The sequence below is a fragment of the Cibotium barometz genome, chromosome 65, assembly GCF_041138505.1.
Source record: "Cibotium barometz isolate CiBa-2024 chromosome 65, ASM4113850v1, whole genome shotgun sequence".
NCBI lineage: Eukaryota > Viridiplantae > Streptophyta > Polypodiopsida > Cyatheales > Cibotiaceae > Cibotium > Cibotium barometz.
The window spans coordinates 12,297,383-12,319,148 of record NC_141110.1 but is presented as its reverse complement, the minus strand read 5'-3'; the positions used below and the strand labels follow the sequence as shown (position 1 = coordinate 12,319,148).

General features: G+C 47.7%; 1 protein-coding gene across 1 annotated transcript in view; it reads right to left on the bottom strand.

The window, feature by feature from the left end:
- LOC147602925 (uncharacterized) overlaps positions 1-21,766 on the bottom strand; it is a 78,684-nt gene that overhangs the window by 46,509 nt on the left and 10,409 nt on the right. Inside the window, exon 2 of the mRNA XM_086797228.1 lies at positions 3,768-3,899. Within this exon, the coding sequence (XP_086653354.1) occupies positions 3,768-3,899 (132 nt within the window). The remainder of the gene's footprint in view (positions 1-3,767; positions 3,900-21,766) is intronic.

Below are 21,766 nucleotides of genomic sequence, written 5' to 3'. Positions count from 1 at the left end.
AGGTTACAACAATTGGTGGATCTGATACAATGTCTATGTAAGAAAAGCTAAAAACAACGAAACAACTAACTGAAATAGAAACAACTATGAGGAAAAGTACGGTACTAGGAGCTCCTAATGGATAACATCTGGGAGGAAAACTCCAGCAACAAAGGTAAGCATCATACACATCACTATCCAAAGATGTCCCTCATCCGTCGATGGCGGATATCCTCAATGTCCTCCATGGTGAGTACTCTAACTGGATGTCTCCCATGCCGTGCTAGTATGGTCCTGATCCTCTGTTGTAGTCTCCGCCGGTGTCGAGATGGGCCTCTCATCTTGGGGCGCCTGGACCACCCTAGCTCTATAGCCCGATCAATCAGTGTACCTCTGGTGCGGCTATACTCTGGGGCTAGCTGCAATGCCTGCTGGCCTGGCTGCTCAATCTCTGGTCGAAAGAAGTCTGTAATCTACCTCTGTAGGTGTCTCTCCCTCTCTGATCCCCTCCCTCTCAAGAGACCCTCTCTATGTCTACGAAGCTCCAGCAAGTATAATCCGAGGCATCTCTGATCCTGGTATCTCATGACTTTAGAAAGTGGTCCGAAACCCTCTCTAAACAGGCAGTGAAAACGGCCTCGTATCTCATAATATACTGGACAGTGACATATGTAATGTAACTCTGTCTCTGGCTCCATCTGGCATAGCTGACAAATCCTGGCCTCAGCTGGTACTCCTCTGAATCTGCCAGTCTCAATCTCTAGCTGGTGTGAGGATGTGCGCATCTGACCAATAGCACACCGTACCCCATGAGAAAGATGAGTATCCATGTAGCTGGGTCTAATCACAAACCCATCATGCGTGAGCTGGAGAAGATGATCTCTATAGAAAGCCATCTTCATACCAAGCTCGTGTGTCGGCTGTATCCATGTCCTCCTAGTGTCCAGCTCAATCAAGTCCTGCCTGATAAGTCTGGTAATCTCTGCCCGTGTGAGATTGGTCCGTAACTTTCTACGGTCAGGTTTGGATGGTACACTAGACACCTAGGCTAGAGTGACTTGGGTGACTGTTATACGCCCCAAACAGGAAGGAGTGCTGAATATTGTAGATCCGCATATACAATGCAGAGCGTTCCTCTGCAAGTTAGCAGTCAAAGGATTCCATCCATGCACTGAGCCTTGGAAGAATTTCTTTATGTTTCACATTTTCGGTTGTACACCTCGTGGTGGTGGAGATTTGATGCTCAGTTCACGTTTCATCGTTACTAAGGTAGAGTATAGGGCATCTTCCTCTCCACTTATAGCTACCATTATCAGAGCCTGGAGTAGTATAAGACCTTTTTGAGATAGAGGCCTCCCAGATCAGAGGATGAGGTTGATAGACAGCCCATAATGTGGAATGACTTCATTAGAGATGAGATTGGGCGACCCTTGGGTGCGTCTGGATATATGTAGTGGCCTAGCTAGGAGAGATATGCATCGATAGTTATTGCTTGGAAAACTTTTAAAAGTCTCCCTATGGATCAGAGACTTGCATCTACCCAACAACTCAGAGAGAGTCTTAGGCAGATTGATCAAATTGATGCAGCTATACATCATGAGTGGATTATTGACACATTTCACGATCAACATCATCCTAGGTGGCTGGGAGTTTTTCTCCAAGACGGGACTGCCATTACAGGTGTTAGCTTTGCTGGATCACGATGAGGAGGGAGATCATGTTTTTTCTTCTATCCAGCCAAGATGGAGATTGTTTTGAAATGTGACACACAGGAGATTATTCTTGTCATTGCCCTTTATCCAGTGTGAGTAGTTAGTCGCTCAGGAAAGCACTGGTATGTTGACCTTCCGCTTGATATTGTGACTCATGGGTCATGGTGCTTACGGTTGTATGGTGGATGTCCTATCAGACATCTTCATTGGGATCTTGGTGAGTGGGAATGGATTTCCAGGCTCTTTCTACTTGGACAGATTCACAGGACTCCTACACTCAGGCCTCACTAGGAGAGCTATGACATCACCCCATTGATTCAAAAGAGACTTTGGCATAGACTTTGGCACTCATTCAGGAAGAGCCAGATCTCCCACTTATTTTGGTTGTTCTTACATGGTGGCCTTCCCATTAATCAGTGGGGGGCTATTTTTGAATTAGAGCCCACCTGCCCTGGATCCCCAGTAGCTTCTGAGACAGTGCAACATTGCATATGGGGGTCAGGGCTGCTCAAAGGATTTGGGGCTCTATATCTCATCTTTTGTGCAGATTTAGGAGAGACCATTTATGTTGCTTGGGATGCTATTGCTTGGCTCACTCAGTCCTCCGCAAATATTTTTTGAGGGCAGGAATGTAGACATCGCCATTATGAAATGCAGAGGTGTGGCCCAACGTTGCATGCTACATGATATTCCTCATACACAGTATAGACCACCTCTGCAAAGGATTGATACTACTTGGGAGCTTATTCCTAGTATCACAACTTGGCAGATTTGGAGGGCCAAATGCAGAGGCTATTGAGGGCACTCAGATATATGACACTCAAAGCATTTGTACTATATGGGGAGATATTATTAACGCTCTTATGACCACATGGGCTCACACATAACGACTATCCAAATCTGTGCATGCAAAGCGCAATGTTTTCATGAGGGAGTGGGATCAAGGGATCTTTTTCTCAACCACCCCCACAGGACTTTCTTGGCACCTTTGGGTCCCATATTGGTTGAGATCACCCTACATTTTGGGATGAGGTCTTGTTTTTTTCCGGCTTCCAACCGTGATTTTGTATGGTCTTTTCATACTCAATAGAAACTCCATTTTGCAAAAAAAACAAAAAAACAAAACCTAGCTTTGCCCTTTAGGTGGCTGGAAGGACTAATCACGTCTACGTGGCACTGGATTAAGGTGTGCATGTGACATATAGTCGTGTAACTAGGCCTACATTACCTAATTAGCTGTGCCTCAATTTTCTGAGTGTCCATTGAGGTTGCATTAATTACAGCATACCCATTTTAATTGAATCATAGCTCTTAAATCCAAGCTTAGCAATCAAGCAGTCCCATAGACTGATCTTTCTGCTTCTTCAAATATATCACAAGTGTGGACACGTAGGTGAAACTTATGATGATTAACCAACATGTTGTTAGGTATGACCAGCTAGCTGTTGTTGTGGAGGACCACCAAGAAAGCCTTCTGGTTGGAGTAGACCAGCGTGCTGATTGCGATGAGCTTCTTTGTTATAAGAGACAGCATGCTTGTCATAAATAAAACAGGCATGCTTGTTGAAATTTGAAATCATCTTGCTTGTGGGAAGAGAACCAACATGCTTGTTCAGAGAAGACCAGCAAGTTGGTTGAAGTTGATATTTGATTTCGCAACAAGGAAACCATAAGGGACTGAACTAAAGATTTTGAAACATGCAAGCTCATGCATAGAAGAGTTGCTGCCCCACAATGTGAATGTGGGTGTATGCTTGCATGCGTGCACTGGACTGGGGGTTGGGTGTTGAGCTTTGAGTGATAACCTGCCTCTTTTTTTTAAGGACAGTCTCCTTGCGTTGAAAAAATATATAGGCATGCATTTACAGCATTGTTTTAACTTTTTACTTCTGTTTCCCAATCTAAATCTTCTAGATTCTTCGTTCTAATTTTTTTTTTAATGTCCTTTATCATATCAAAGTTCAATACATATTTTCCATTGAATTACGTAATAAATAACACTTCAAAGATTAATTAGAATACTTAAAATTCAATCTTTTCTCCATATATTTCCAAAGATTGTATGGACAGTCATACCTGTAGCAAAAGTAAAGAACGATTTTTCTCAATAGAAGCTTTTACTCTCTCTGCGTTTGCAGCCAATTCATCAAGTTGCTTGTATGCCATTCTTACTGGCAATTCATGTTCTTGAATTGCCATCTTTAGGAGCTGATGAAAGTAGTGATTGAATCTTCTTGAATTACGTATTATCTCCTTCATCCTAGACTCTCTCTCTCTCTCTCTCTCTCTCTCTCTCTCTCTCTCTCAAGATCCACCATGATGTAACTTTTTGGTCTCAAAGGTCATTATGGCGTTTTGAAGACATTAATATAACATTTCATTTCATTTCATTTCTCTCTCTCTCTCTCTCTCTCTCTCTCTCTCTCTCTCTCTCTCTTCGCTTCAGCCTGTCGCTTCAGCGGCCAGCCTTCAGCGAATCAATGGCAGCGTAGCCTGTTTTGAGTCTCGACACTGGTTATCGGTTACCCGGACACAGGTGGGAGATTATAGGAGAAACAAGGGCGGCGTTGCTGAACAGAGACCAGTAGACAGGTACAACATGGTCCCCCTTAATAGAATAGCTGAAGTACATGAAGAAAAAGATAAGGACTGGGCTTATTACATCCATAGAGAAATGGAGAATTATCTAAAGACACACCAGTCAAAGATATGTAACCCGTATTTGATGACACAGGTGCTGAATCACATAGCCTAGCGGCCTCTTCCAGATCCAGAAGCAGAAGAACGGATGTAACTAGCAATACATATAGCACCACTACCACTTACCTCTGAAGAAATGTAGGTGCTGAATCACATAGCTTAGCGGCCTCTTCCAGATCCTGAAGCAGAAGAACGGATGTAACTAGCAATACATATAGCACAGCCGCCTAGTTTAATCTCTCTCTCTCTTTTGGCGACTGGTGAGCTGCACACGGATGTAGGAGGGGAGGCGCAAGACTGCTGGGTGGCCGGGCTACAGGCAGTGCACAGAGATTAACGGGAGAAGGTACAGTAAGGTGCATCTGCATCAGGTGCAAACAGTAAGGTGCATCTGCGTGCAAACAGTAAGGTGCAGGAGGTACAGTAAGGTACATCTGCGTCAGGTGCAAACAGTGAGGTGCAGGAGGTATAGTAAGGTGCATCTGCGTCCCTTTTTCCCACGCACCCTTGCTCAGGCACCCAAGGCAGCAACTAGTAGGGGAAAACATGTCTCAACCCCTAGAGGGGGAACAATTTGGTGAGACAACCTTTCACACCCCCACGAAGGCACCAAATGCCTACCACAGAAGACTGAGGGAAGGAATCATGTCCCTTGGCTCACGAAGGATTACGAAGATGGCCCGACGAGATGAGGCCCTTTATGAGGAGCTACAACTTCACATAAGGACAGAGATGAAAACCATGCGCGACAGGAGCTTGAAAAGGAATGGACCGAGCAGATGCATGCCCAAAGGAAAGTGATATACGAAACGCTGAAGGAAGAGATATATGTCCAATTGAAGGGAGAAATGCAAGCCCAAGTACGGGTTGAAATGGAATTAGCCCAAGCCTTGATGCACACGGAAATGAAAAAAGAGATGCAGAAATGGAAGGATGACATGCTCCGAGAGATTGGCACAACAGTTGCATCGTACGAAGGCACTTTGAAGACATGTATGGCTGACCGCGAAAAAGACATCACAGAAATGCAAAACACTTTGGAATCATGTAAGGCAAAAGTGGCTGCAGGTGAGAAGGAAATGCATTCATGGGCTGAAATTGCCAGTGCCACAAAGAAACAAATTGAGGAAGTCAACCCATGGATTGAAGTAGTAAAAAAATACAAGGATACACCAGTCAATAAAGTAGAGGTGATGAATGCTACATTGGAAGAGGAAGCCAAGAGACGGGCACGTGCCTTACCTGTACGTGTAGTTGGGTGGGAAGATAAGGGAAATCCCCAAGAGGATGCAAAAGCTCTTGCAACAAAAATTGGAGCCACTGATGTACCCATTACCGGAGCATGGCGAGTAGGCAGAGATGAAACCAAGGCGAAGATATTGATCATCAGGTTTGGTGACTTGGAGAAGAAGGCCTTCCTCTGCAAAAGGATGGCCCTAAGGGGGAAAAGATTTATTTGGATGAGGACCTTACACCAGCACAAATAGCACACCGGAAGGAACACATGCCGCGTGTGCTTGAGGCAAGGAAAGAGGGGAAATGGGCGGTATACAGAGATAGTCGAGTCATCATTACGGAGAGGAGGCCCGCTTGACGGTGCGCGGCCTATGAGACCTTGCGATTCACGGTGTGGAATTGCAACGGAGCCCTTAGAACAGATGCAGGATACTTTGAGGATACTTTCAGACACAGTGATATTGCTATGTATACGGAGACCCATCAGTGCACAAACAAGAGGCTTCCTGACGTCCGGGGTTATAGATGGGAATCAGTTTTCCGCCCTCAGCCACGCACAGTGGGAGGTACCAGAGGATCTGGAGGAGTGGCAATACTTTACAGGGAGGAGCTTCGTGACAAAATACATGTGGTACATAGAGATGTAGATGCGAGGTACATGTGGGTCCGAATATGCAGAGAGGGGCTCTGTGAGCTATATGTGGCGGTATGCTACTTTCCCCCAGCCCACTCTAGGTTTGCACCATCAGGAGAGTCGCCCTACATACCACTATATGATGATATCATGAGGTTTGCCAGCATGGGAGACATACTACTATTGGGAGACTTTAATGCACGTACAGGCACAAAGCAGACAGAGTTGTATGATACTCAAGAGGCTATGTACCGAGAGATCACGGCAGAGGATGTAGGGTTGCAGAGATCAACACAGGATGAGGGGGAGATTACAAATTATGGCAGGCATTTTCTCACACTCGGGAGTGCACATGGGTTGGTCATATACAATGGCTTATTGAGATGGCAAGGATCAGATGCTCTCACACACTGGAACTCTAAAGGGGGAGCGAGCACAGTGGACTACTTGATGGGATCTCCTTCATTGATACCTGATGTGCGGGGTTTCACGATTTCCAGTAGGCCCATTGGCATAGCAGCCGATCATGCATACCTGAGTTTCACACTAGTAGGTAGATCCCCGAGAGATGGGCCAGCCACTCATCTACCTAGGTACCCGAGATATCAGTTTACATGTGAGACAGTTGGGGTTTATCGGGATGCAGTATTTGATGGCTTGTTTGCTTTAGACCCGCATAGCTCTCTGGACGAGATCACGAGAGGATTGGCTGGTATTCTACATGCATCCGCCTCATATGCTTTTCCCTGCACTATGATCCCTTCCACCCACCCCCGCAGCACTGCCCCACAGAACAGTTGGTATGATGATGAGTGTCGTGAGACACGAGCACAGCTACATCGTGAGATTGCCATTGGGTCTCACACGCATAGACAAGCCAAGATGATCTTTCGGCACCTTGTGTGGAGGAAGAAACGAGCCTATCTGGCTAAGCTAGAGGAGGAGATCTACCAACTCTTCCTGGGGAAGGACAGCAAGAGGGCATGGAAGATGTTTCAGGAGAGACAGCCTGGTACTCCGATTACTGCACCTGAGGCATGGCATACTTATGCTAGAGAGCTATATGATGCACCATGACAGCCCCCCAACCAGCCCCCCTCCACTGGGAGCTAGACCGGCTAGCAGCACCTTTTTTACTATGCGGATGGTGCTAGATGCGATAGACAGGTTACAGAATGGAAAGGCACGGGATAGTTGGAGAGCACTTCTCATATGCACGAGACACTTTGGCTCCGCTCATCGTACATGTGTTTAATCGTGCCATTTGTGAGGGTTTCCCGACAAGCTGGACAGAGCATATCATTGTACCACTCTTTAAGAGTGGGGACTCCATGGTACCAGGCAACTACAGGACGATCATGATTGGTCATTACTTGGCCAAATTATATGGCTCTATATTGGAGTCGGAGCTGGGCCGATGGGCACACAGGCATGGTCATCGAGCACATCGACAGGCTGGCTTCAGGAGAGGATTTACTACCTTGGATCACATACTGACACTTCGGGCACTTATTGAAGAGGGAAGGGCACAGAAGAGAAGGATATATTGCTGCTTTGTGGACTTCCGCAAAGCCTTCGATGCCGTACCACGTGCCAGGCTTATGCACAGATTGCATGACATTGAGGTACCCGAGGATATGCAGTGGGGGATATATGCTTTGTATGAGTTTGACAGGCAGAGTCCGAGCTCCAGGCGGACTATTTGATAGGGTGACCAGCACGATAGGGGTGAAGCAAGGATGCCCGCTATTGACCACCCTCTTTGGATTGTACATTGATGCAGTCTCTGATTATGTAGACAGATTGGGAGGAGGCCAAGGGGCATGCCTAGCAGGGGTGTTGATACCCATCTTGTTATATGCTGATGATATTGTTCTAATTTGAGACTCTCCAAAGGGACTACAGAGACACCTGGATGCATTACAGGCTTTCTGTGCGGATAGAGATCTGACAGTGAACCTTGGGAAAACCAAGGTTATGGTGTTTAACACCACACAGGCATGGGTGACGAGATCAGAGCCTCAGTTCACTTTCCGAGGGGAGCCGGTAGAGTACGTCAGGTCATATGTCTACTTGGGAGTTACTTTCACAGGACCGCGTTTCTCCCTGAAGGGGGCAGCAGCAACTAGATTAGCTCGAGGGCATGCAGCCTTGGGGGCACTTGAGAGGCAGTGTGCACACATACAGTTTCAGGAGCCACACACCAAATTGTGGCTATTTGATACGCTTGTCACACCGACTCTCCTGTACGGAGCTCCAATTTGGGGGCCCAGTATACATCAAAGATCTCAGAGAGGGACAGATGAGGGATGGAGGCAAATGGAGAGACCACTGATTATGATGATTGCTCGTATGATTCGGAGCAAATCATCAGTACCACATGAGATTGTTCGGGCTGAGCTGGGTGCCCCACCAGTAGTAACCGAGGCCCTATTCCAGGCAGTTACCTTTTTACAGCGGCTATGGGAGCTCCATCAGCAGAGGTACTCCCGTTTGGCATTGACCAGTTGGCAGAGGATGGAGATACTCATTGTTGGTACGCTCAGATGAGATCATGGTTTGACCTACATGGTTTGCGGATAGAGGCACTACCACCCTTTCAGTACAGTCTGGATTGTCCATTTTTGGATCTCACCCGCTCAAAGCAAAATCGCGTGATCAGGATGGATATCATCAGAGTGGACACAGAGAGGACATGGACTAGCCCCCTTGAGCCCTTGGGCACGAGTGAGCCCTTGGGCACGAAAATGACTCATTACAAGAGCCATTTTCTACACCTCTCACCGGATGATTTTATCACCCGCCCGGCATACATGGATGTACACCTATCACATGGGATACGTTGTGCCATTGGATAGATCCGGACCTCATCACACCAGCTGTGGATTGAGATAGGGCGATATGTGCATCAGATCGTGGATGACCGCATTTGTCAGCTATGCTACCAGGTGGTAGAGACAGAGGAACACTACATTTGCCGATGTACAGTCTATTATGAGATCCGAGGGAGATATCACTGCCTCTTCCGAAAGGGTTTTGGGCCGTTACGCACGGTCATGGAGTTTGAGGATCAGAGATGCCTCGGATTGTTGCTACTTGAGCTCAGGAGACACAGAGAGACCCTCTTGGCAGACAGGAGGCCGAGCCATGATGTACCTAGACAGAGGACCCTGGCAGATTTCTTTGGCACTAGCACCAGCAACCCAGCCCACACACCTCCTGATACCTCCTCCATTGGGCCATCAGGGCACCGACCACGCTCCCAGGGAGTCACCATTGATAGAGCAGTTATCTTATGTCGTGCTTGTCGGCCACGCCCACCATGATCCCGACCACGGCATCCTCACCATCGCTAGATCAGAGCCATTATTGCTCGGCATCGGAGGCGCCTACCTCGCTTCTACGACCTCTCCATTCTAGACAACCCCATGGCGGAGATACTTGATCTAAGGAGAGGGCAACAATTCAACTGATCAGCATACATGGATCTACCTGATATACATTTTCCAGTATTTTCCAGTATTTTCTACTCAGTATCATCTCGGAGTCTTGCAGTTTTGTTCTTATAACTGTAGGACAATCAGTTTATTGTACTTTTTAGTCTTGTTCTCTTTGATGAGACACCAACTTCAGATGTACTCTCAGTTTTGGTCTCATAGGCCACTATGGCCTCTTAGAGACGTTAATATATCATTTCATTTCATTTCTCTCTCTCTCTCCATGCTAGATATTCTGGATGGATGAGGATGATGATATTGTTGGAAAAGCATTTGCTCCATGCACCCTCATGTTGTCACTACGGGTGATGGATGTGCTCTAGTTTGTAAGGCCCCATATATGAGGAGTAGCCAGTGAGCACCCGGGCACCTGGTCATCCGGCTATTCCCAGTTTCGACATTGGATGGTAGATGGTGGTCAAATGTGGCCACATGGTTAGGAGACGGCTTATGTAGACTTGGCACTCCTTGCATGCTTGTGCAGGCTATGTGACCACATTTGTGAGCATTGCACGGCAAATCGAGGGCATTGTTCTCCACTTTGAACTTCGGCAAACCTGTAATAATACTTTGGGCCTGCATATTTTTCATCCATTGTGAATATTGGGAACATCCCGAGATGCCTAGGGATGTAGAGGATGTTGTAAGGGGAGAAAGGACAGCCATTGAAGAGGCACAATCAGTCCCTGAATGGTTGTTTTGTACTCTACATGAGAGTAAACTTTCAGCTCCATTTGAGAGTAGAACAAGGGCTAGTAGAAGAGGTGAATGAAGCAGACAACGTGCTGATTTTGCTTGCATGAGTAACATCTGTGATTCAGAGAAACTTTCTTCCTATGCGCAAGCTCAAGCTTTGAGCATTGGGAAAAAGCCATGTAGGATGAGTATAGTTCCATTTTAAAGAACTTGTGGACCTTCCCCCTGGTAAGAATGTAATTGTTACAAAGTGGGTGTACAAGGTCAACTGATGGATCTATTGCAAGATTGAAGGCAAGACTTGTTGCAAAAGGCTATTCTCAGGAGAAGGGAAAACATTATGATGAGACCTTTGCCCCTACATTAAAGATGAATACTATTAGGGCAGTCACTGCATTGGCAGCTCATATGGCTTTCAGAATGCATCAGTTGGACATCTGCATTCTTGAATGGAGACCTTCAAAAAGAGGTCTATGTGCATCAGTTTCTTGATTTTGTTGTTACAGGTCAAGAGCACAAATTATATTTCTTGAAGAAGGCTCTTTATGGTCTCAAGCAAGCCCCCAGAGCTTGGTATGATAAGATTCATGCACTCTTGCCCAACCAAAGGTTTCAAAATAGTCCGACTGACAGTACTCTACACATTCCAAAGGAAGGTTCATACATTTTGGTCTATATTGATAGCATGTCTTAATAGGGAACAATGAGTTTAAAATTTCAACATTCAAGGCTTTGTACCTGGGCTGTGCTTAAATTTTAACATAGAAGCTGATGCACATAGACCTCTTTTCGAAGGTCTCCATTCAAGAATGCGAATGTGCAATTGATGCATTCTCAAACCCATATCAGTTGCCAATGCAGTGACTGCCCTAATAGTAGTACTCATCTTTGATGTAGGGGCAATGTGCATCAATTTCTATGTTGAGTAAAGAGGTCTATGTGCATCAATTTCTATCTTGAGTAAATTTAAGCACAGCCCAGGTACAAAGCATTCTATGAAGCAAATATTCAGATATCTCCAAGGCACACACTCACTTGGATTGTTCTATTTTGGGGTCCAGTGATTCTGATTGGACTGAGAATTTGACACTAGATAGTCCACCATTCAGATTGGGCCCGGGGGGGGGCGGGGGGGGGGGGGGGGGGTGGGGGATGGAGATCGGGTAGAAGGTGGCCATCACCGTTGGACAGCCACCTTGCATATTACTTGCAGCCTCTTCTTCATTTTTTCCCACCCACCCTCCCTTCACAAGACCAAAGTAACCCCCCCATGATGGCAGACTTGCTTGAGATGGCTGAGAAGCACGTGAAGATCCCTACTCTCCCCACGTTCCCGTTGGATCGGCAGTTGGAGAGTAGCTAAACCTCTTCCGACTATGCAGCGTATTTGAGAGAGGATTTTTGAATGGGCTAATCGGACTACCACGGGAGCATGTATTGGGCATGCAGAGAGGCCGCAACGCGGAAAGAGGACGCAATGCAGAGGAAAGGGTGAGCTATCAAGACTCCCAATTTCGAGAGTCCCACCGGGCGTGCCAAATTTCAGTGTACCTATAGCAAGTTGGTTGCCCGGCACACTACGTGGTGGCTCTTCTCCTCTGGAAAGTATGTCCAGAGTCCTCGATGCTCATAGTGCAACACAGAAGACACTATGTAGTGGAACACAACACAAGAAGAGACGAGACTGCGGAAGGAACGAGAACACTTGCACTACTCAAAGAACACTCGCCTTGAAGGCAAAGAGGACCTGTAACAATTGTGGCCGAGAAAGGCCACTATTGGAGGAAATGTCCTAAGCGGAGCACCGAGAAGGGTGTAGATTCCTCAGCAGTAACCGTGAAGACTCCAGCTTTTGTGCACTTGGAGATTATGGACACCAGTGTTTCATCTTCGAGGCGGTTGGACTCACCACTAGGGACACTCGGGATTGGATTCTCGACAATAGTGCTTCCAGGCACATGACTACTTCCTGAGAGGTATTACAGGATATTCGACAGCACGCAGGTCACATCCTGATTGGTGATGAGTCCACTATCTCTATTCACAGTGAGGGCAAGTTAGAGATCATTCTCGATGGCAGAGGGGAGAAGCATTCCTCCTAGGTTTTTTTGGTCCCATCTCTTGGTTTTCATCTGTTGTCAGTGCACATGAGGTTTACAAGACTAGTGTACGGGTAGAGTTTGATGAGCATTTTGTTGCTCTCTGGGACAAAGTAACATGCCGGATTGTATGGGAAGGCAAAGTGGAGAATGGGATCTACAAACTCTCAGCACTTTCTCTTACAGGTTCTCAGTTAGGTGATGTGTGGCGTTTCGTCATGACCACTTGAATGTGGATACACTGCAGCAGGCTTTCCGAGACCAGATGGTGGATGGCTTGCCAGATGTTGGCAGCAGTAGGTAGGGACATTCCAGTTCTTGCGTTCGTCAGTTAGAGGAGCCTTTACAGGTGAACTATGCTCTGATGTCTTGTATCATTCGGGACAAAGAGCCTCCTATAGTTGAGGAAGCTCTTTCCTAGGGGACTTGCACGAAAGCCATGCAAGTGGCGGATGTTGACTTGCAAGATAAGGTGTATGTTCAGCAACCTCCAGGCTTTGTGGTTCCGGGTTCAGAGGGGGTGGTTTACAAGTTCCGGAAGGCCTTCAATGGTCTTCGGCGGGTTCCAGGACTTGGCATACCAAAGTTACAGTTGATGATCCTTGTGAGAAGGCTGATGCCTCTTTGTATCGAAAGCAGTTTTGTTCATTGATTTGGTTGCTGAACACCAGATTGGATTTGAGCTTCCCAGTGGGGCTGTTGAGCTCATTTATGCAAATGCCTTTGAAGACTCATTGGGACGCAGGATTGCGGATCTTGCGGTATCTACAGGGTACGAAGGATCTTGGACTCTTCTATGGCATTAGAGGGGGAACAACGGATGGAGTCAGACTCCACAATTGGAGTGACTCAAATTGGGGAGAACACGAGGAAATTTACATCAGGCTATGGATTTACCCTTGGCTTAGGAGCTGTTTCATGGAGCAGCAAGAGGCAGAGTACCAGGCTGCTTGTGGTGCTACTTGCGAGGTGGTAAGGTCGCAGAGGTTACTTGGCAAGATTGGGTTTCCACTAGCAGAACCCACGGTCATCCAAAGGGGGCCCTTCGTGGGTAATTCGGGACCCCATACGGTGTACAGTTTCCATCTCTCTCCCTCAAATCTCTTAAAGTTTGAAGTCTTAGAGTGGATTGCTGAACTCGCGAAACTCGGGATACAGAAGACGGTGAGAGCATTTGTGTGAGAGGATCCTCCAATACGAATACTTCCACTGCATGTTACATTGGTATCAGATTCAGCTTGTTCACACACACCGTATCCTAGCGTGAGGGCATCCTTGGATGGTCAAATTGCATTCCGGCACGACCACTGACTTCAGCATCATGTCTACAGAGGAGAGTACCCATCAGCCGGAAGACGTCTCCCCCGAAGGAGACCTTGCTCTTTCGACTACAGTAGACACCATAGCTCTTCTTAGAGCTCAGAACCAGCTACTCATGGAGCATCTCCAACTCTTGGAGGCAACAGCAGCATGTCCTCCTCCGCCTCTATAAATCCCCGACTACATCTCCCTCTTCTTTTAGATGGAACAACAAAGAAGAGAAGATGAGGCCCGAAGGAGAGAAGAAAAAGCAGAAGCAGAAGCCAGAAAACAACAAGAAAAAGCAGAAAGATGGGACTATGAGGAAGCCCAATGCAGGATCAACAAAGACCGGCGTCAGGCTAAACTCGCCGCTCGAGAGCACCAACGAGAGCTCGATCGAGAATGTATGTTACTCGAGCACCAAAGGGAAAAGGAGGCCATTCATCTTAGATACCAGCACCTCTCTTCAGCTTTCCCCGCCTCAGGTGCCACTAGTCAAAGCAGTCCGTAGCATCAACTACCATCATTCGCAGTCAACCAAATTTCAGTAAGTATGATGGTAAGTGTGATCATTTAGCAGTTAATCAGTTCATTCATCAATTTACTGCTCATTTTCCATTAGCTAGGATCACAGATCCTCAGGATAAGAGTCCACGTAGCGGCTCCCCATCTCATTGCTGAGGCAGTCACTTGGTGGTAGCATTGGTCTAATCTTTACAGATGAGACCATAGGTGTCACAGCTTTTAGCTAGGATACATTTGTCCATGACCTGAAGACCAGATTCCTTCCACCCTAGTACATGACTGGTTTGGCAGATGAGTTCTATGGACTCAGACAAAACGGATCCCCAGTGCTTCAGTTTTCCGGCAAGGTTATTACTTTAGCATAGCAGTTAGGGCTATCTGCGCAGGCCAAGATGGAGCAATTCATTCGTGGATTGGATCCTAACATTCGGTTCACAATTCGTAACTTTAAACCCAATACATATGACCGGGCTTTGACTCTCGCTCAGAATGAAGAAATGAAGATGAACGTAGGCAAGCCCAAGCAGTCATCGCAATCATCCCAATCCAGTACCAAACCCTAGCAGCAGCAATCCACTGCACAGCCAGGGAAAGATAATGCATCTTCTAAAGATGCTAAGAAGGACGGCAGTAATAGCTCCAAGGGGATAAGAAAGATAAAGAATCTAAGCCTAAGAAAACCCCCAATGAAAAGGCTAAAGTAGGCATTACTGGAGGTTATCTTCCTCCAGAGGAGCAAAAGAAGTGTCAGTCAGAAAACAGATGTTTTTTTTGTCACATCATAGGGCATGGTAAGAAGAATTGCCCACAAATGGCAAGCGGAACAAGCCGTTAAAGCCCCTTCTGCCACGGTTGCCACAACCTCCCCAGCTCCTCCAGCCCTGCCTACTACCATCACCATGAACTCTACACTGTAGTGCATGGTGACAAACTAGCTCATCATCATCAGTGCAACATTGTAACAGTTTTAGTACCTTTCAGGATGATATTTGTCGTACGCCGTGACCCCATTGTAATCCTCAGTCCAAGATAAGTTAGGCACGAGCTATGTAGGTCATTCTCAGCCATAGCAAGTCAGTCAGTCAGTCTAAGTCCCTTAACCCACTTAAAGAGACGCATTCATGCATATAGAGTCAGTAGAAACCTTAGGGTTTGCATCAAAAAGCATTCTGCATATTGCACATCATTCATCCATTGCATCTAGACCATGGCAAACACCCCAGATATCATCTAGTATTTATCAGGATATTTACTAGGAATTTTCTAGTAATTTTTCCATCATTTTCAGCATTTTATACATATTTTATGCATTTATTATGGACAAGAGCAGTCGGCCAGCTTTGTAGCCAGCCAACTGGCTTCTTTGCCCCATATAAATAGATCACTCGCATATTCAGCCATTCATTCAATCATAAATCAGCATTGAGAAGGTGAGCTTGCGCTGTTGTCCCTCTGCTGCCTCCGCCTGCCCCCTGCTGACCCCACGTGCCCACTGTTGCCTCCGCCTACCCCTCTACCGCCCTCACATGCCCATCTGCAACCCCCCGCATGCCCCTCTGCTGCCCTCGCTTGCCTTTCTTTAGCCCCCGCCTGCCCTTCTGCTGCCCCCCGCCTGCCTTTCTTCAGCCCCCACCAGCCCCTTTTGCTACCCCCGTCTCCCCATCTGCAGTCCCCGCGTGCCCCACTTCCCTTCTGCTCCTGCCTCTGCCCCCCTTCCTCTGCACCCACTTTTCTTGATTCAAGTCAGCCACCCACTTTTCTTGATTGGCTTTATGGCTTCTTCTGCCGTAGCCAATCTCTCGTCACCCCCAGTGGCCGGGAGAATCATCAATTTTTTACAAGACGAGCTCACCTCTCTTCAGCACAACATTGACCTTGAGGTCCAGACCACCCTTGTTGCGAGAGTTTATGGTTCCCACCCTTCTCGTTCGCAGGCCCGTGAATGGCTTCTAGCAACTCTCCCTTTGGAGCTGATTGTGCACTTTCAGGATACTCATTTGCTTGGTCGAGGCTTCTTCCAGGTGGACTTTCATTCTTCCAAAGCTACTTCTCAGGCTTTGGCTGGCAGCCCCTTCCCTCTTGGTCCTAGGAAGATTTTCTTCTTTCAGTACTAGGTGGGCTTTGATCCAGTGTGGCGGAGGATCAGCGCCTTACCCCGGTCTCACTACGGTTCCTTGCTCTTCCTCCGTCCAATTAGAAGCTTTTAGCTTCCATAGGGGCATCTTTTGGCCAAGTTCTAGAGGTACCAGTCCTTTTGAGCTCTCCCGCCTCAGCTTCCGCGGTTTTGCAAATCTCTATGATATTAAGTCTCCGGGTCGGATTTTGGCATTGGAAAAGCAACTTATGAACTTATCAGTTTCTGCCTTTCCATCTTTATCTGCTTTCATCTCGAAGATGAAAGATCTCCAGGACGAGCTTGCTGTTTGTGGCAAGGACATCTCCAGTTAGGATATGGCTATTCGGCTGCTCTCCAAACTTCCAGAGAGGTTTGATGCATACTTTCAGTCTCTGGTTTCTTCTCCTCGTCCTGTTCCAGTTACTTGGGAGGAAGTTCTCCCCTCCATTATGCAGATTAGGTCTCGCTTTGAGGAGCGGATTGGCACCTCCGGTGGCCCTGATGGAGATTTGGTAGCACGAGATAAAGGAAAGACTCAACAAAAGAAAGAAAAAGGGGGTTCTAACAAGAACTCCAAGGATTCCGACAAGGATAAAGACAACAAATCTTCAAAGAATAAGGACATTGAATGTCATTATTGTGGCAAGAAGGGTCACAAGTCACCCCAATGTCACAAGAAGAAGCGTGATGAAGCAGCAAAGAACTCTTCCTCAACGGCGGTGTCTCAACCCAAGAAGGATGATGGCATTCTTCTCTTAGCAGGTACTCGGCGAATACTTGCTCCTGTGACTTCTCAGTCACGGTCTTGGATTGTTGATAGTAGCGGTGCTACTGCTCATATGACACCCCATCGAGATTGGTTCGAGATTCTTCTTCTGTGCCAGTGGTCATGGCACTATCCCCATCTTCCATTCTGACGAGGACAAGAGGTACTTCTTTGACGTTCTGTATATTCCAGATTTGGCTTTTAACCTTTTGTTAGTGAGTGCTCTTACAGCTCAGGGTGCGGACGTGATCTTTTCTCGTTATGAGATTACCATTCGTGATAAAGCGACTGGTAGCATCTTGGCTCAGGGAGTCCAAGATAGTGGTCTCTACAAGTTGACCGCTCTGCTTTCTTCTGGTGCTTCTTCTGCTCTTTGGCATGCTCGGTTTGGCCATTTGAGCTATCAGCTTCTGCAGCGAGCTTCGAAGGATGGGTTGGTTGAGGGATTACCAACCATCAAGGCTCCGTCTTCTGCTTGTTCCTCTTGTTTACAAGGGAAGCAACACCAAGCCGCCTTTCCAAAGGAGGCGACACACAGATCTTTGACATCACTTGCTCTCATTCATGCAGACTTATGTGGTCCTATGAGTACCGCGTCTTTGAGTAAGGTGTTGTACATGCTCGTGATGGTGGATGATTTTACCAGATATACTTGGGTTTTCTTTCTGAAGACCAAGGATGAGACTGTTCATCACTTCTGTGATTGGAAAGCTGTGGTCCTATGAGTACCGCGTCTTTGAGTAAGGTGTTGTACATGCTCGTGATGGTGGATGATTTTACCAGATATACTTGGGTTTTCTTTCTGAAGACCAAGGATGAGACTTTTCATCACTTCTGTGATTGGAAAGCTGAGGTGGAAAAAGAGACCGGTCACTCGGTCAAGGCTCTTAGGACCGACAAAGGGGGTGAGTTCACATCCCAGGAGTTTCAGCAATATTGCAAGACACATGGCATTCGGAGACAGCTTACTACATCATATACTCCATCACACAATGGAGTTGCCGAGAGGAAGAATAGGACCATTATGGAGATGGCCCGTGCTATGCTTGAGCATTCTTCATTACCTCGACATTTTTGGGCTGAGGCGGCTTACACTGCTGTCTACATTCAGAATAGGTCTCCTATTGTTGCTCTTCCCGACAAAACTCCATATGAGGCTTTCCATGGTGAGAAGCCCTCCGTTGTTCATTTCCAGATATTTGGGTGTACGGCGTATGTTCATGTGCCTAAGGAGCACCGCTCCAAGTTAGACTCAAAGTCTCAGTGCATGACTTTTCTCGGATACAGCACTGTGTCCAAGGCATATCATCTTTATGATCCTCAGGCCGGTAAAGTTGTTGTGAGCCGTGATGTGGTGTTCGACGAGACTCCTACATCTTCAGAGGGGGGTGGTGAGCTTCTGCTTCCTTCACCTCCATCTCCTCCTCCTCCTGCTCCCGCTGCTTCTGTTACACCTCCAGCTGAGGATACTCAGTCAGATGTTGATGACCCTGCTCCTGCTCCGGCGAGTTCGAGCAGATCTGTACATACCTGGTTGGTATTATCAGACAGTTTGTGATTCTGGGTTACGTGAAATTCCTTCTGCTCCTCCGCCTGGTTCTCTTTGGCATTCTTCCAAAGTTACAGGGAAACAAATTCATGAGGGCAACATGTTTGTTAATTATGCTCTTATGTCTACAATCATTAATGGTCTTGATGATCCCACTTCTGTAGACGAGGCTCTTTCACAGGAGCCTTGGCGTCGTGCTATTTATGCAGGCAGAGCTAGATGCTATCGAACAGAATGGCACTTGGAGTTTGGTGCCTCGGCCTCTGCAGCGTAAGGTGATTGGTGTGCGTTGGATTTTCAAATCAAAGTTCCGAGCTGATGGCAGCTTGGACAAGCACAAGGCGAGGTTGGTTGCCAAGGGTTATGCTCAGCCCTGGTGTCGACTTTGATGAGACCTTCGCTTCGACGGCCCGGATGACTACCATTCGCACCGTTCTTGCACTTGCAGGACATCATAGATGGCCCGTTTTCCAGATAGTGGTGAACGGTTGGCCCTCGCCCGGGTAGTCGGCCGAGCATTAGAGCTGAACGTCGCTGCCGTGCGCGCCAGGCTGGCAACATGCAGGAGGATTCAGTTCTGTCAAAGAACCGTTCCGAGCACTTATCACAGCACCTGCCTACAAACAGAGGACCCCTCCGCCCGCGCCCCCCCCCCGATGTGGCAGCCGATTCCTCATCACGACTCCTCTTCGGGCTCTCAGTGCCCAGTGGGTCAAATTGACCCCACCCTCTCTCGTCGAGTTCTCCCCAGCAGCCTTCCTCTCCGATGGATGCCTCTCAGCATCGTCCCTCTCCAACCTCTCCGCCCTCCCACTTCCCCTCGCCTCCTCCACCTCTCCAGAGCATTCCCGTCGGCCCCCTACAACCCCTAATCCGGAGAGGAGACAACCGGCGAGTTTCATTCGTCGCCTAATTCATCGTTTCTTAGATCCGGTGGCATTGCGGCCTCACCGGTGAGGGCTCTCCCACCTAAGCCTCCAGGCGGGGCCCCCAGGATCTTGGGGCAACCTGTGGATTATAGTTTCTTCCTGTGTCTTCCAACAGAAGGGACAGACAGCTTTGAGGAGACTGTAGCCCCTATTCGGGTGTGTGTGGTCTTCCACCACTCCAGACCCTCTACTCCTGAGAATGGTGCGATGATCTTCTCTTTCCCCTTGAGCGCAACCCCGGGGACAGTGTGGGATCCAGAGTCGATGGCCACTACCATTCAATGGCCAGGCAGTTGATCTTTCGCATCATCTTCAGGATCTCCGCATCACCGACGTTCTTACTCATCTATGGCCTTTGGCCAGGTGGTGACCTCCAACTTGGAGGTGCTGCTTTTTGTTTTCATACATACCTCTATCGCAGTACCTCTCCCCCCTTCTCACAAATATCTTCATTGTGATCGATGGAGCACGGAGTATGCATACTCTCTCGGGCAGAGTGGCGGTACATGGAGGGCAGGATGCACGCCCACTTGGCGCAACTTTGCACCAGAACAAATTGTGACTATTCCCCGTCTAAACCCACGCCCAAGACTCTTTGAGTGGAGGGAAGTTCCGATAGTCCCGCGGCACACAGATTGATATGAGGATTGTCTCATGGAACATTCAGGGTTTAGGGGGGCCTCGGTGCTTTCACGGACGAGGCGTCCTTAGAGGAGAGCTTCAGCGAGCTATGGTGGGGGGGCCTATCGACATTCTTTTCCTCTCGGAGCATCACCTTACTGAGGGGCGCAGCCACCGCTACAAGAAGATTCTACCTGGCAGGAGTCATACTTTTTGGTCTCCAGCCTTCGGCCCTTGAGGGACGCCAGGGAGAAGTGTGTCTCTCTGTCAGTGAGCAGCTTCTGCCGTCTATGTCAGGATCAGGAGTCATAGTTCCAGGACGTACTCAGTGGGTTACCATTCTGATGGGTGAGGATAGCGTTGGGAATGCTGCTGTGGTAGAGCTATCTTTTGGAGCACTGTCCAACAAGCCCTACCCCAGGCTGATTTTTGTGCACTTCAATATGATAGAGGCAGCAGAGGACATACTAGGATGTGGCACGGCCAGTCTCAGGAGCAGAGTACTCTGCCTAGGAGGAGATGATATTGATTCTTAGGGGACAGAACCCTTGGCATCTCCTAAAGTTTGGGCGTAGCCCTGGGAGTCTTAGCTTCTCTCGATCAGATAGGCGGATTACCAGCCCCAACCTCTCTCGGCTAGACAAGTTTTATGTCAACGAGTGGGCTTGCAGTCGTGGAGGCATGGTTGGTATTCTGGCAGGCACTACATTTTCAAATCATGCCCCAGTTATTCTGTACCTAGAGGACCCATGGAGGCATGACAAGCATGCAAGCTCCAAGATTCCAGACAGCCTCATTCAAGACCCTGAGATCTCCAACCAGATTGAGCAGATATGGGTGGGACTGGACTTTTCCTCAGGCTCTGCAGCGTGCACTTTGGATGATGGCCTTGGGAAGATCAGTGTTTTCTTACAGGATGCAACCCAGAGTAGTTGGAGGGATTTCGGGAGAGCAAGAGAGGAGTCTGAGGAGGGGCCTAGCCTCTTTACAGCGTCTTCAGGAGAGATCCCCAAACAGCCTGTGGATTGAGAGGCAGATTGCTGCCACCCGCACGGAGAATTGGTCCATTGAGGAGAAGAAAGAAAGAAAGAAAGATATATTAAGCATCTACTAAACACCCAATGGGCCTATGAGACCAAAGTGATACAATAATGTCCATGGCATATCTCATCATGGAATGGAAAATAAAACAGAAAGAAAACATAAACATAGCTATCTCACTGGGGTGATACAAAACTGTCCATGGAAACTCATCATGGAATACTAAGAACATAGAAACATGAGAGCAACATCAGCTCCGAGTAGATGGTATACCACTCTCCAAAATATCAAACATGGGGCTAATGAGTATGGCCGAGAGGTCTCCCTCAGCTATGTCACATGGAAAGGTAGCTCGATGGCGGTG